The sequence below is a fragment of the Uloborus diversus genome, chromosome 1 (assembly GCF_026930045.1).
Source record: "Uloborus diversus isolate 005 chromosome 1, Udiv.v.3.1, whole genome shotgun sequence".
Taxonomy (NCBI): Eukaryota; Metazoa; Arthropoda; class Arachnida; order Araneae; family Uloboridae; genus Uloborus; species Uloborus diversus.
In genome coordinates, this window is record NC_072731.1 from 77,273,621 (window position 1) to 77,290,904 (window position 17,284).

At 31.3% G+C, this 17,284-nt stretch overlaps 1 protein-coding gene across 4 annotated transcripts in view; it reads right to left on the reverse strand.

The window, feature by feature from the left end:
- The window catches only part of LOC129230504 (far upstream element-binding protein 1-like), a 159,559-nt gene that overhangs the window by 96,605 nt on the left and 45,670 nt on the right, over window positions 1-17,284 (reverse strand). For 3 of the 4 annotated variants that reach the window (XM_054864909.1, XM_054864922.1, XM_054864915.1), the window contains exons 8-11: window positions 17,090-17,188; window positions 13,509-13,556; window positions 4,954-5,046; window positions 3,475-3,681 (exon numbers count right to left, since the gene is read on the reverse strand). In XM_054864909.1, coding sequence (XP_054720884.1) covers window positions 3,475-3,681; window positions 4,954-5,046; window positions 13,509-13,556; window positions 17,090-17,188 — 447 coding nt within the window. The remainder of the gene's footprint in view (window positions 1-3,474; window positions 3,682-4,953; window positions 5,047-13,508; window positions 13,557-17,089; window positions 17,189-17,284) is intronic. The other variant, XM_054864930.1, reaches the window with a different exon arrangement.

Sequence of the window (17,284 nt, forward strand, 5' to 3'; positions counted from 1 at the left end):
CTGGCAACTTTAGTTATTTTGATTATATATGAAAATAAGAATCATCTGATTTAAACATTAAGCGTGAACAGTTTATTTTTTTACAGTGAACGCCAGTTAATCGAATCAGTGGTTAATTGAATCAACTGCTTTAATGAATCAAATCGGCTAAATCGGAATAAAATCATCGAATCCAGCTTTATTGAATTAGCCGCTTTATTGAATCAGCCGCTTTACAGATTCAAAACTGTTTAGAACAAACGTGATTCATATAAGCGGCGGCTCCTGTAGTATCAAATATTACTTTGGCATATTTCAATTTCAAAAATTCTATTTAAATCAAAATAATCCTTTTTTTTAACCATGATTGTTATCAACCCTGAAAACAAATATAATACTTGTATCAATATATTGTCATTACCAAGACCTGAAGTTATCTTCTTTTTTAGCCAGTTTAGCTTTTTTTTTTCCCATGGAGGTATTTCTTAAAAGCTAGTTAATTTAGTATTTGGCTATTTGTAGTTAAACTTTGAAGAAATTTAAAGGTGTTTCATCATACATATGCTTTCTATTAGTTTTATTGGAACCAAAAATTTAAATTGTACAGTATATTTTCAATTTAACGATCGTCAAGGGACTGAAAAAAGTTATTGTGAAATCGAGGAGCCTGGACACAATGCAGCCAAATCCAGACCAGAAAAATGTATCATTAAATTGAGGAAATTGTTAACTCCGGTATTGTAAAATTGAAGTTATACTGTATATGAATTTCTCCATTACAATGATAGAAAATACTTGAGGAACAGAAAAAAAAAATAACTATTTCATTCATTTCCAAAGATTTTGTTTTGCATTGTTGTAAAAAAATTTTGTTCGATAAACTAACAAGAGCGCTTATCTAATACTAGCAGCTTAATACAGGTAAATGTTTACATTTTAAATGGTCATTTTATAGAACAAAATAATATTTTTATTACGTTTCAAATTAATGTTTGACTTTAACTTTTTTTGAAAGTAAATTTAAAAACAACCAATTAAAGGTTTGATACAATACTCAGATATGCATTTTTAAAAAATTGAAAAAAAAAAAAAGAAAAACCTGGAAAAATCCAGGGTTATCATTAAAAACCCAACAGAACCTGGGGAGTTCATTATAACAAAAAAAAAAAAAAAAAAAAAAAAACAGGTAGACCTGACTTTTTCCAGAAAAACCCAGGTTTTTTCAAACTTTGGTGCAAGGTAGGTGTCTATTTTTTAAATTGATGACTAATTCAGGGTGGCGACAAGAACTACGAAAAAAAGTTCCCTGACTTTTCCCTGATTAAGTTCATCAAATTTCCCTGATTTACGTTACCAATGATAATGGTTTTCTTTCTTTGCTCTACTTGAAATCCACTGTATGTTTGTATAAAATGCAGTATTTTAAACGTTTTAAGTTGTGTAAAGTTGTTGCACTAAAGATATATTTTAAAAAGATGCTACTTTTTTAACAAAATGGTTATAAAAAAACATATCAAGTCAATTTTTTTTTTGGAAAAAAAAAACACCTACAAAACAGTATATTAAATTTTTCTACATAGGAAGATTATAGAAAATTAAAAAAAAAAAAAATACTTTACTTCCAGAAACCACTTAGCATGAGAATTTTAAGAAAGTATTAAAATGACTCTTAAAAACATATGTGTATTTATGATAGAACTAAAAAGTAATTGAAATTATTTTGAACTAAATTTTCAAACAGTATAATAATTGTTGCAAGAATAACAAGTAATAGTGAAAGAATAGAAGTAATGTAGTTATTCGTATATAACTAATTGACATATTTATGCAAAACAGATGAAACCATTTGACATCCATTCATGGGGAGCTTTTCTCTAATCAAGAACATAGATTTTAATGAATGAATACAGCATTTTAGCAATAAAAAAAATAAAGATATTTACTTAAGTACACAAGTTAACTCTATTCCAAACGATTTCAGTATGTAACGAAAAAAATCTTAGATTGCTTTTGTAACAAACAACTTTGAAATGCAAGAAAAAAAAAAGTTAATTTTAAAATATATAATAGAAGAATACAACTTGGTTATAAAATTAAAGAATCACTTCTTAAGTCTGAAGAAAAGAAAACCTTTATAATCTGTGGTGACAACAAATAGTATAACGGCAAAAAACAAAGTTTTTTTTAATTGAAAGTTCAATTTTAGCAATTAAATTAAAAACACGAAGAAGTAATAATCGTAAGCTTTTATAGTATTAATTCAAAAACCAAAGATTTCTTCTTGAAATCGTGATTACAGTACGCGAATTACTTCGAGACAATGGAATAAAGGCAAAGGAGCTAAGGCATTAATGAAGACTTCCTCTTTGCCTGTATGGTTGTTTATTTTACATAGCATTGAAAGCATTAAAGGAAATTTCAAGCTAGGTAAAATAAACAACCTAACAGGCACAGAAGCAATCTTAGGAAGTTCATCCTGTGGTTAATAAGTAAGACGTCAATACTTTGATGTTGAGGAAAGAAGATGCACAAATATGCGGCAATGTAAAATCGCACCTCATTAATTTTACTTTTTTTTTGAACAGATAATTGGCGGAAAATGCGTAGGGAATTAAGAGTACTTAATTTTTTAAAGCAAAAAAAATTTTTTTTTTCTTCATAAAATCAATTTTCCCTGATTTTTTGTTATTTTTTCAAAATTCCCTGATATTTCCCTGACTTTTCCCTGATTAATAAAGTTCCCTGACTTTTCCCTGATCTCCCTGATTTCCCTGATCTGTCGCCACCCTGTAATTAATAACTAAATTGAAACATCAGACTTCATGCATTTCAAGCTATTTTTCCATTCTTAAGTATAAAATATGCTCCAAAAATGTTCAAAAATATAATAATCTCAACAATGAAATAAAAAAAGTTAAATTACAAGTCAATTGTGATATGAATGATTAGTGACTGAAAAGAACTTAGATCAGTGACACTCAACCTGCAATCAATGGGTCGCATGTGGCTCACCAGTTTTTCATGTGGCTCACCAGTTTTTCGTGAGTGGCCTAGTGAAAGAAGGAAAAAAAAACTTGACAAGCAGTGATAGAAACATTTTTGTGTGTAGATGCATCATAAAACAACACTTTCTCTGAACAAGCATTTAATATTTTGTTAGGCATTGAAAAGCAGTTTTTTCCCCCCCTTGATGAAGTGTGAGAACTTACTAAAAACATAAGTAATTTTCATGCTCCGGCTCAGGAGAAAGCTTTTATGAATATTCAGCTCAAGAGTCAAAAAAAAAAAAAGGGTTGAGTATCACTGACAAATTTAAACAGGAATCACTAAACTAGAGACAGACAAACCTGCATAGTCAGTATCAGAAAAATAAGTCTGATACACTATCTGCACATTAATTATTAGTATCAAAATTAATTTCAAAAGTGTTTTAGAATAGAATGCAAGGTAAGTGATATGCAAGCCTGCCTGTAATTAGAGAGTTTAAATATTCACCAGTACACTTTGGATGAGGTCGTTTATGAAAGTGCTGGCAGCCTGGATTTGCTCTGGACTTCCCGACACGACACAAACTTTATCTTCTGGGCTTTCATCTTTAACATTTAAAAACTGTACACGTGCACCAGAATCTTGCTGAATTTTCTTAATCATGTCACCTCCTTTGCCAATAACCACACCTACAGCTTGTTTTGGCACCATTATCTGAAAATGAATAAGTATTTAATACAGAGTTGTTTTAGGAGTTTTTTTTTTTTTTTTTTTTTTTTTGGAAAAAAAAATTTTTTTTTGAAAAACTTCATTGTTTTTCCCCAACTGTTTTTATAAATTTTACATTTTATTGAAAAGAGTAAAATCTAACTAATTCAAAGCAACTATCAAAGCTTTAGAGTTAAATTAAAAAATTATAAATTTAGAAACTTATTTTTCAACCTAATGCAAGTTTGCTAAATAGTTTTTTTTTTTTTTCAAATGAATGCAATATTTCCAATCAATGCAGCTTTTCCTATTAGGTACATAAACATACAAGGCAGACCAACAAAGTGTTTCGAAAATTACATGGAGAAAAAAAATGCAAGCCGTTCCTTTTTATTCATTCAGTTGACATTATTTTTCAATTTTATACATTTTAAAGTAGTTCAAAAAGCATATTTTAACCAAAACTTCATTTACTACTTAATTTGCTTGTTTACTTAAGATTTATTGATATAGAGAGTTGCCAGAATCACCTGTGTGACATTTGAACACAAACTCACAAATATTGTTAAACTTAACAGCATTTGTATAAAAATAATCAGACTTTTTTTAAGTAACTTCATTTTGGGTGTCATAACAAACACTGCTTGAAAAGTTTTAATTAAAAAATTAATTTCAAATTTCTTTCTAAGCACTTTGAGTTTGTGTCACCTTTGTGACCTTTTTGTAATGGAAAAAACAAAAACATAAAAAGAACTCAATTTCTGTGAATTTTGACTAGAACTATAATTATTTTTTTGAAATCTATATACCAAAAGGACTATGGAAGTAAAAATACTAGAATATTCATTTTGCATACAGAAAAAGTTAATTTACTTCAATCACCTGTGTGACCATCAGTATCACCCTGTGTGACAGTATACAAAATTTTCAAGTAAGTCGAGTAATTTAAGGACAATAGGTAGAATTTTATTCACCTACATGAACAAATACAAAGAAGTTACAGTAAACTTCTAAATTTAAAAACTGCACGAGCATGTACAACTTTTGGGGGAGCAATCTTTTAAATGATACACTCTTTTTCATATAAAATTTTGTCAGGATTATGAGGCCACTTCCAAACCGTAATTTAATATAACTTTTTGATGAAATCAATTGCAAAATGATCACAAATTGATTATTAGTAAAATCATTAAAGCTATAATTTTAAATACATTTTACACTTAAAGTTCATTATAAAACATTCTAGGATAGGGCAATGTAAATCCATTAAAAACTCACTTCATGCGTATTACCAGAACCACCAGGAGGCCTTTGTCCACCAGGAGCACTTCCATATTCATTAGTTCCTTCAAACCCACCCCTCTGAATGCTCTGGAAAAAGACAGAGAGAGAAATTACTTCACTCAATCAATGTAATTTAGTTGAGCACACCTTTCAAGCAAAATATTTTGCATTTCTAAAAATATTTTAGCCTACTTATACTAACTATGCATATATCACCGAGCTTTCATATCTTCGTACCATCAAGTCAAATCTAAAAGGAATTAGAGAAGGCTGGTGCAAAATACTTTTGTTCGATTATATATTTGAAGTTACTTGACTTTTGATGAAGCATTTTTTAAAACCTGCAGACAGGAAGAATACATTTTTGTGTTAAATTTGTTTCCTTTTCAAACTTAAGTGTTAGAAAGAAAAAAGCTTTGAAGAAATTAAAATATGAGTTGACAGATACATGTCCTTTTATGATTAATGACTTGAATGATTAATGATAATGTGATATAGTTTGTCAAATATTTTTTGCATAGGTTTGTGTTTTTTCTTTTATTAATTCGTTTTTTCTGATTTTGATAAGTAATGGCGTTGCCCATGATTTTGGCGGCCATGTTTTGCGTTCTTCTCCCTGCTATGTCGTTGTTTTCCAACCTTTTCACCCATTGGCTGTAGGCGTGGTCACTGTTTAGTGATGTCACTTTTCTGGTCTCCCATTGGCTGTGCATAGGACGCAGCAGATTGATACGTTTGTTTTCACGCGACCGCGTCATTTTTTGATACTGCGTGTACAAGATTTTGGCAGAGTTGGAGGCAAGAGCGAGAGATGAACAGTAGAGTGGGTCGATTTCGACTTTTTTTTTTTAATCAAAAATGCCCGTGGTGGGGAAAAGTTATGTATTGGCATCAAATGCACGCATAAAAAATTTTTTGGAAATCAAAATATATTTAGATTCCTTTCCAGTCCTTTAAAGTTTGGCAAAATATGTAAAAATCAACTTTTTTTTTAAAAAAAATATTTTAAATCTTATGTATAATATTTTAAAATCGCCTGTGGTGGGAAAAGTAATGTATTGACATCTAATGCTCATATTTTTTTGGGGGGGGGGGGGGGGGGGGGTTATCAAAATATCTTTAAATCCCTCACCAGTCCCTTAAAATTTCACCAAATTTGAAAAAATTGACATTTATTTGCTTTTTTTTTTAATTTCTCATGTTTTGATTGTTTTAATCACCAGTAGTGAAAATGATTGCCTAGTAAGATTCTTTACTCATATATAATAATAATAATAACATTCAAACTCTGCTCAACTGGTGAAATTTGGAATATTTTCCATAATTTTTAAAATTTTGACGTTTTAAAGCAAAAACTTTATTCAACACTTTTTTTTGAAAAATTTAAGCATTTTTAATACTTTCTTTTTCTATAATAACACTATAGAATTCTTTAGGATTAAAATATAGGTTAAAAAGATTAAAGTACCAGAAGTCCATCGCCGAAGTTTTACAGCAGCTCTTCGCTCATTTTCCCGAAGTATTAGAGGAAAATGACTAAGAATTAACCTCAGAGTTTCACACCTTATAAATTGCTTTGTTCTCAAATTTTGGCATTAATTTACGGGAAGCCAATGTTGTACGCATTAAGCCATCACCGCGTGTTGCTCCACAAACAGATAAAGATGCTTCTGAAACCAACCTAACTGCTCTTTCTACCGCCTGTGTATGACATGGTAAATTCCACAACTCACTTTCAATAATGTCACCCATTTCAGCTACTTTCTCAAGTTCCACATTGGGTATATGTTTGGTGAGTGGAGGGTCTGTAAGGACACAATTTTGCCAATTTATCAATACTGTATAGTCTTTTGCTTGAAAATTTAGAGGTGGAATGACAAAATAACAAACAGTTTCATTAGTAAGAGTTCAGGCCTTCAGGATTGTTCAGTAGCCTAATTTCCTTACTGAGGATAATGTGTCGTTGATCATGGCTATCGGCAGGTTTTCTGGATGACCAAAAAATCCATTTCTTTATATAACAGGGTTAACTGCCGGTTTCAGATCATCGCTAAGATATCTTGAGTAGTCGATAACTTCCCCAAGATGCTCTGCACCGGCTGTGCATGAAGGCTCAGTTTTAATCAAAAACCAAACTTTTGCATACACTTTTATAATGTATTCTACAATAGTCCCATTTCCAGTGATGGCTCTTTTGTACCAAAATACAAACAAAGTACTCTGTTTGCTGTTGTAAGCCACCTAGCATGAGATAGCTTTCCTGGTGATTTGGTGGACAGCGATGTTGAACAATTTAATGAACATATTGCTTGACATATTTGATACAAGTAGCTTTGGTTAGTGCTAAGTCCGTCTGTATCAACTGTTGGCAAATCAAAAGCGATTTTTTTTGAATTGACTATGTGCCAAGAAGCTTCCCTATAGAACCATTATATGTAAAAGGATCTATAGTGCTTTCATCAAGATGCTGTAACAGTTAGCGTAAAGGTAGCTCATTGGCATGCAATTGACATATGAGCCACTGCAACGGCCTTTTTAAATGCAGCTCAAACAGTCTTATTACACCAACTTTCACACCACTATTGACTGCTGTTCCATCTGATCCTACTGCAATTGAATACACAGTAGATACTTGGGTTGTTTTTAAATAATCTAATATGCTTGATAACACTTCATTCGCTGTACCAGTTTTTGGCGCGATACATGACCGAGAAAATTGTTTCCTGGTTCTTGTAATAATACTATATGCTCTTCCATTTTAAATCTTCTGTGTGAAACATCCCCTTCTTTTACAATTACTAAGGTTCGATCCTTTCTCCCATCGAAATATAATGCCTACAACGCTGTCTTATCCTCTGCTAAACCACTTTGTAAATCCATGCGAACTTTTTTCCTTTGACGATCTATTTTACATTTATCTATCACCATAGTGGAATCTTTCTTCGTTATCAAGCCAACATCTTCAAGTGTAGTACTTGCTATCATTGTACCTTTCCGACTTGAAACTCCAGATCTATCTAGTGCTGTTGCCAACTCTGATAACGAATATGTCATTCGAGCTCTTCATATTTTTTTTGAAGACATAGCAACTTCCATAAAATCCTCGTCAAAATTATCTGCACTTTCTGCAGTAGAGCTTAAAGAAGAACTACTTTCATACTGAAGAGGTTGGGTATAAACATCACTTTCAGATTTTTTCTTCCACTTCTTCAGTTGTTCATCTTCCATCAATTTTCCTTCTACTCTGAGTTTTTGCACCCTTGTAGTTTTTGCATCAAATTTCTCAGGTACATTTTCCTCGAAGATCTTGATCTTTTAAGAATTCTTGTTCCAACACTGGTATCTTTCTATTTTTTTCACATGTGCACGGTGACATGCCATTGCACTTACCTGTTGAGATATCAAACAGTGTAGATTTAGCGATGTCTTGAAATCTTCTTAATTTTTATTCTTGCCGATTCACTTGTTTTTCTTGCATACTTCTTTATATCTATGATTTTTTATGATACTTTCTCAGTAACGCAATACTTTGTTGATGTGAAATTATTGGAAGAGAAGCCTTTTCTCCAGAGTTCTTCTACCTTTTCTATAACAACTCTAGAAATTTCTACAACAGGGTGGCGACAGGAACTGGAAAAAAAAGTTCCCTGACTTTTCCCTGATTAAGTTCAACAAATTTCCCTGATTCACGTTAACAATAATAATGGTTTCCTTTCTTTGCCTTACCTGAAAAGCATTGCATATTAAATAAAATGCAGTGTTTAAAATGGTTTAAGCTGTTAATTAAAAATATATTTTGAAAAGCTGCTCCTATTTTTTTGGTAAAAATAGAATATTAAATTGTCCACAAAGAAATATTATTGGAAATCTAAAACAAATACTTTACTTCCAGTAACCAGTTAGCATAAGAATTCTAAGAAATTATTAAAACCATTCTTAAAGACATATCTAATCATGATAAAACTAAGCAATTCAAATGGAAATAATCTTGAACTGAATTTTCAAGCAGTATAATTGTTACTGCAAGAGTAACAAGTGATAGTTAAAGTATAGAAGTAATGTAGCTTTACTTACGTAAATAATACTGCCGTGTGCAGATCAAGGGCAGTATCTGCAAAAATTAGTTTTCGAGATATTTGAAGAAATGTGTGGTGGATTTAATACCAACATATAGAAAATGTTGGAATTAGACATTTTCTTTGCGCCTTTTTTTCAGCGGAAACCAAATAAGCGAGCATGTACAATAAAGATAACATACGTCAAGAGGAAATAAATTTAGCGTAAATTTTACTTCTAATGTAAAATAAACAGTATTTGTGATTTCAAACTTTCCCAAAAATAAATTAACGGTGCTTTTAAAGTATTAAAGGGATTTAATGAAACACTGAGTCGCAAAAACAAAACGAAAGAAGCAAACTGAAAATGATCAGTATGAAAAAAAACAAAGATATTAATTACAAAATATGAAAAAATCTAAACAAACCTTTCAAGAGAATACAATAATAAAAATTTTAAGTGTTGAGGAATAAAATGTAATATAGCGAAAAAAAAAAACCCTCAAATGGGGGTTGGTGCAATACAGCCATTTTTGTTAAAGATTTGTTGTGTCAAAAATGAAAACATTCCTTCGAGAGCATCCATTTATCATATGAAAATATTAACAATTTCAGCTGCTGTTGTCAAACTCTGACACAAAAAGCAAAACAAATATTAAATTATTTTCAGTTCAAAATAATTAGCAGCTGACATGCATTCTTGCATAAACAGGGACAGATGTTTGAATTTGAAAAAAAAAAAAAGGAAAAAGACTGAAAATGCAGAACTAAAATTTGTTCTTAAATATAGGACACAAAATTCATAATAAAATAATTAATCTAAATAAATAACGAAATAAGCTAAATGAAGGATTTGTATTATGTTATGTATTTTTAGCATTCAACATAAATTTTTGTTTCAGGCACGTGATTTATGGGGGAGGGGGTCAATTTCTCTCCTCCCTGGCTTTGGAAAATTAATACTTAACTATACAATTTTGTGCGGTTTTGTTGTTTTCAGATAAAATTTGCATTCAGTATACATCCTTTGCTAGGCACCCCCGGAGGAAAAATCAAAATAACTGGCCAGTTTTAATTTTTATCAATGAATAAAATCAAATATTGTTTTATTGGTTTGATGATTTTTTTTTACCTCCTTCTTGTTCCAAAATTTTTGTCACGGGAAAAAAAAGAGAAAAATCTATGCATGGTAAACATAACATTTTTATCAAAGATAAATATTAGTTACTAATGTTTCTCTGTGCATAAAAGGCATGTAGTTTCTCTCAATCCTCCTCACCATACAATAAAAATATTCAGTCGGAAATTGTTCACGAAATTGAGTGAGGGGATAGCACCTGGCATCAACTACTTTTACCCCCTTTATCAACTACTCTGATACAATAACTTACAGTAGATATGCCGCATCGGTATAATTGCCGTACCCCGAAAAGAGGAGTCTGTCAAAAATTTTTAAATGTTCAGAAATGCCCCACCCATTAAAAAGAAAACAAAATACAGTACATATTTGCATGTGGCTCTATCCCAACTTTAAAAAATGTGAAGAAAGAAAAACGGAATCTCGCATTCAGTATCTTAAATGAAACTTTTCAAGAAAAAAAGAATAAAATTAAGTCACATTTTTGATTAAATATTTCTCCGGAGAGGGAGCTTGACATGTATATTGTTTTTTAATTTTTCTCAAAAAATCGGGAACGTTTTGCCGTGTTTTTTTTTTTTTGCAAATGCACTCTTTGCAAGGGGAAAAAAATGAAATTTTACAAATTTTATAATCATGTTTACGATTTAGAATGAACAATAATCATATTTATGTATGAAAAAAGTTAGTTTCCGCGATTGTTTTTGAAGTGGTCCGTTTTTGCAAATTTCTGTAATCTGTCGCTTTTTTTTTTGTACTAACATCAATAAAATATGTACAGTGCACAGGTTTTTCATTTTTTGCTTTTTACATTCTTTTTAAAGTTTTACATTGTTTAAATAGTTATTGCACATTGTTAAATACACGGTTTAAATTGAGCTTCATTTCACTTGTTATCATCAATACAAAAAATTGGCGAGTAGCAAATTCGGCTTATCCCGCACTTTTTGAATAATCGGCCGTTATTAATTGACGGGTTTTATTAAAGCTTTTAATTGACGGGTAACTAATATATAATTTCATCAGAATGTGCCGGTATCTATTTCTTTATCGTTTGGTTAAAACAGTAGGACTGAAGTCGGGGAGATATGAGAAGTCGATCATAAACGCCACAACGGCAAAAAAGTCACTTACGAAAATTTAACTTTTAAACACGCAGATACCGCGGCGCTCCTTCCAGAAATTACTACCGTCAGTCAATGAAAAGCTCAGGATCTGCATGTTTCTTTTGCTTTTAAATATTGAAACATGCAAAAAATTATCGGTGCGGTATTGTAAAAATAAGAATCAATGCATAATTAGAAGTGCTATACCAAAGGAAGAAAAAGTAGGAAAAAAAAGGAAAAAGTAGGAAAATAAGATGAGAGCTCTAAAAAGTAGGAAAAAGTAGGGAAAATAAGAACTCTTTGGGGTCTGTTGTTGGAAAACAGGACACAATTTTGTCTTTTTGGAGGCCAAGATCATTTGCAGACCTACAACAGTAGGTGAATTAGATTTTCTAGAATCCTTTTACATTCATAAAAACTTAAATAATCTTGGCAATGAGTCTTTTGCTGTTCCGCATTTCTCTCCAATCTTATTCAATTTTACATGTTCGAATACGTCATATCTTGCCTCAGAACTTGCTGATATCCGATTGGTCAATGTTTTTCCTGTTACGCATTTAAACTCTCCATTGACCTTGATTCATCCATTTGTTCATTTCGCACTGAGGAAGGAGTCTATTGCCTCCGAAACATGTCTGCGTTTTTAAAAACTTTTTATCTGTTTTGTGCTTTTAAACGTTGTTCCATTTTTATCTAATTGATGTCATATCTGTGACCCTCAATGTCATCTTTTTGAGCAAATTCATCATTCAAATGTGATCACGTGTCTGGGTGCTGCGCATTTCACGGCCGTCATTACCTCATATCCTCTCCCCTTTGTTAAAGTAATATGATCGACAGGCAATATTTTTTTTCCTTTGCACTCTGTGTCTTCCAATCTCTATTTCATGTTAAAATTGTGTGTTTGCCAAAGTTCTGTACTATGTATGTACCTGGGAGCTCCCTCCTCAGAAATAAGATTGATATCAAAATAAAAAACTGGATGCTGCATAACAGGAGCTCTGTGTTCCTTTTTTCTTCTGAATTTTGCTACCTTGGGGTAAGTCTGTTTTATTTACTCTAAGTAAGCACCAAACTCTGAGTTCCTGGAACTATTGTGGAAGCACTTTTAATATGATCAGCCTATTGTTTTTCACTTAGACAACTTAATCGCGTTTTTTTCTCTTGAAGTAGTGGTCTCTTCTGTCACTCTGTTCAATGGAGGACTAGTCCTAAATTTCTCCCCTACTGATAACTGACCTATTTCCACCACAGATATCACATCCAGACAAGGAAATAAATAATCCCCAAAACTACAGCATTGGAGAAAATAAGAGGTCTTACGCAACCGAAGTTTGTAGTGATTTAATCTCAAATACTACAATAAGAACAAAAGAATTATGATGTGATGTGTACTGGTTAGTTTGTGTAGTCTAAGTAATGCATACTTAAAGTTCAAAATCATTTCTTTAAAATTATGAAAATGTAATAATGTATTAGGGTCATTCCATGTCAAGTGATCCAAAATTTGGGAAATTTTTTCCCTCACCCTTTTGTATTTCTTTCAAATTTGGCTCATTGATTGTACCCTTCAAGGTAATCAAAAGTCCAAATTTTTAGATTTTTATCTCTATTATTTTTTTATTTATGACACTCTGATTTTTCGAAAAACCCTCTTTTTTTCATGGATGCTTGAACATAAAATGGACGATAACTCAGCACCAAATATAGAAAGAAAGATTTGGTAAAAAGCATTTTAAAGTACATTAGTTGCTGTTTAATAAGATATGCAACATGACTAATTTCAGAACAATTTTAATTTTTAAAAATAAAATTTAAATTTTAAATTTTAATTTTTCAGAAAAGGTATAATGAATTTTTTTTAAAAAAAATCTCAAAATTTGTGTGTATTTTATCTTCATTTGTGCAAAGTTTCAAGTTGGGATCTCAATGGGATCATATTTTTATGATTTTTTAAATAAAATTTGACGTATGAAATAATGACATTTTTCAGATTAAGACAAATAAGCAAAGCCTTGGAAATCACTTTTAGTGTAACAAGATAATTAGAGTAATGAAGATCCAGCATAGCATCGCCTCAGAAAAACAGTAAGATATCTAATCCCAGAAATAACACTAAGATATCTTACAGTTGCTCTAAGGCAACAATACGCATGCATGTAACATCCTAGTTTTAACCTGATGACACTCTATTTGAAATTACAGTGCAATTAATAACATCCAGCTTCATGTAAAAGCCCGAGTACATACCTCAAGTTCTTTTTCCGTAATCAAATCCATCACAAGTTGTTTAGCATACTGTTGAAAAAAAAAAAGAATATTACCACATTTAACAATGCAAAATGCAAATCTCAATTTTCAAATAAATTAATACTATTAATTTTTTACACAAAGTAATGCCAGAAAAATTTGTTTTAAACTTCAATATACATTATTGGGAAGTTCTCTTCTGTACCAGATAAGAGTAACAGGATGGGCTTGTAGGAAGTTTGCTTTTGCCTATCAGTAACTGGGGCCCAAGGGACTTATTTATGAAACAAATTTGGGTCCATTGGTGAAAAAAGTGAGTCTTAATAAGTTTTTAAACTACAGTCAACCCTCGTTTACCGCGGCTAATTCGTCCCAGACGTCAGGCGACGTTCCAGTCGTCCAGACTTGATCCCGATAACTGAATTTCCGCAAAGTAGGATTCTGTACATATTTTTCTAATTAGAGAGCATAAAACTAACTTACGGCAATTTAAATAGGTTTTTATCATAGTTAAAGCCCCCTAGACATGAAACAGCACCCTTAGCCACCATTACATTTGTATTACTTAATATATTGCACAAAATGAGAAAATTAGATTTGTTAGACATAGTGATGTGGATCGGGTAAATACCCAGCGGGTAGGTAAATATTTTTTGGGTATTTACCCGGGTATTTACCCAAAAACTGGGTATTTTACAAAAAAATGCAAAAAGTGAATGGGAATTTTTTTTTAAATCTAAATATGAAATAATTGGTAAAACCGATACATACATATATGTTACACAGTTTATAATATTTTTTATTGAAAGACTTGATGAAATTATGAAAGAAACATATTGTAAACCGGAGAATCTTTCTTTTAAATGTCATAATTGGAGAAGTATAAGCAATTTAATGATGAACTTCAGGATTTCAAAATAATAATCTAGGTTAGCCATATCCAAAATTAAAATTAAAAAAAGAAAAAAAGGAAGCATGAGGGGTGTTTGGAAGAATAAACTGAGAAGCTATTAAGACTATGGTGTTATTTATTATATTGCTGTTTAAGTGATAATGTGACAGATATAGAAACAGTTTTCGCATTAATAAGCAAAAAAAATGCAGTGTAAATCACTTCAAAATTTTCTGTCACATACAATTGAAATTGTGCAAACCATAAAATGAAGCCATGTATTACAAGCAATGTTCGTCAAAATTCAAAACAAGAAGTGGCGAAATCTGTTCTTTAAAACTTCCAGTAAAAACCAGATGGGGCAGTTATTGGTACTGTTTCCAAAGTTTAAAAGCTAACAAGTTTGTACTTCAAAATCTAGCAGTCAGTGAATCCCAGTTGTCCAGTGCATCAAAGAAGAGGCTCCTAGATGATGAAGTTTTTTGACTTCGTATTGATAAAATGATTCGTATTTTAGAACCAATAGTGAAGTTGACTTTATCTCTGGAATCAAATGATCCGCAAATACATTTGGTCAATGGGTAGTTCAACAAATTAGAGAATGTATTACTGGAACAGCTTCCCATGTCCCCTTTGCAAAAAAAATGAAGAAAGAGAAATTTTGAATACGTTTAAAGAAAGGAAAGAATTTGGCATTGGGGTCCAATTCATCTTGCTGCAGATATTTTGGATCCAATGATGCAAGGCGAGGGATCTGAAACCACCTGATCTGCTCGATGGTTTAATGTTTATCAAGTTGGGAAACATATGAAATTAGATAGTGTTCAACTGAAGACTGAACTTGTTCAAGTTCATTATAGGGAAAAGACTGGGATACGGGGAAGGAAAATATTGTGGGAAGGATTAGAGAGTGAATCCTTTGTTATGGAGGAGAAGTTTACGTTGAACCAGTATTATAGTAGAAGTGGCTTTGCGAATTTTAAGTGCTCATGTCATGCAGGAACATATTACTGGGTTATAAAAGACTAGGACCTTAAAAAATTGATGTTTGCTTTTATTTGCAACCTGTTAAGCTTTTTACTTTTTGTAGAATGGCTTTTTATATCTGAAATTTGGCTATCAACATTGATTAGGCATATCCAACACATTTAATGTGAATATCATATTAGATCGCTAAGTTGTTTCACACAATAATTCTTTAAATATGTAATCAAAATACAATTTTTGGGCAAAAATGTATTGTTTTGTATATGGTTGGTTATATATATATACATAGTAGAATACATACAGAAAAGTATTTTAGTTGAATATAAATATTTGAAATAAATACCCGGGTAAATACCCATTTTGGGTATTTACCCGGGTATATACCCTGAGTATTTACCCCTAAAAATAAATACCTGGGTATTTTACATCACTAGTTAGACGTAATAGACATCACATTGTTAATTATTGGGAAATAAACTACACACACATGCAGTTCTTACACTCTACTACTAATCTATGAAAATACCTCAACTTGTTCGATGAAGAATCAATTGCCCGTTAGTAACCGTAGGTGCCCCCCTCTTTCTCTACATTTGCATGTACAATTTAAAAAGCTAGTACAATTGTTGAACACCATTTCAAGATGTATTTATTACCCCCTAGTAATAATACAGCGATTTATACTTACCAGTAAGTGCTTAACGGTTAAAATGAGATAACGATTCCCTACACTTTCTTCGGCGATTTTATACCTCCACTCTATCAACTATTGAAACTAGCTCTGCAGACCTTACTTAAAAGACATCTATTTTGTTATTCTTTTGTAGAAAAAAGTTTACAAAAGCGCATGAGAGGCTAAGTACTATATTTGGAAAAAAAAAAACCTAGATAAAACAGTGATGTAGTGAAGCTGCGAAAGTCGAAGCGTGAAGTAGCGAGGGACGACTGTATATATATATATACATATACACATACATGCATGGAAAAATTCAAAATGCTACACGGTGATAAAAAAAAGGCCATGAAATAATATTTTTTCCCCTATTTTCAGTGATAATCAGAAGAGTGGGCTCAAGTAACATTTTCTGAAGACAATATGGAAATTTAGCAATTGTCATGTGTCAGATAGTGAAAAGTGATCTTAGAATCATTTTGATAGTAGTTTCCAAATTTATTAAAGAAAATTTTTTGAATTTATCTTGTTTCACTTAATATAATTTGTTGTGAAAATATTATTTGTATTGCATGTGGGATTGAAAAGGATAAGAAAAGAAAGGGAACCATTTATAAGGTCCCTTAGTAGTGAAAAGGTTGAGAACCAGTCCATCATACTACATGCTGATTTTTACAGTAAAGTCATATTTTATATTGAAAAATACCTTTGAATTTTTACTCACTACTTCTTTTTGAATACTAATGAGATAGTAAAAAGTACTGCAAACTAAAAGTGATTGATAAACGATTGCTGCACAAATACAGCAGAACCAAAAAAGTAAAAAATAGTTTACATAACTACATAAATAACGAAAGAATAAAAGTAATTATAAGCTGTAAGTTCCATATTTTGGACAACAAATAAATGAATATCCACAACTTTGAGCATTTAAATAGTGAAAAACAAAATTACAAATTTAGTGCGCCGTAAATTAGTTAAAGTATTTCAAAAAAGAAAAATTACTAATTTACATCAATTTTTTCTTACTTCACATTTATCTGGTTCTCCAGTTATCCTCAACGGCTTTTCTTGAGATGTTTGTTGAGGACCATCTTGAATCAGCACCATCTTTACAGCAGCTCTTTCCTACATTTATAAGGGAGAGAATAATTAAAATAATTTATTTCTTCTAATTTCATTAATGTAAGCAAAGCATTTTTCACAAAAATGATCTGACATTTG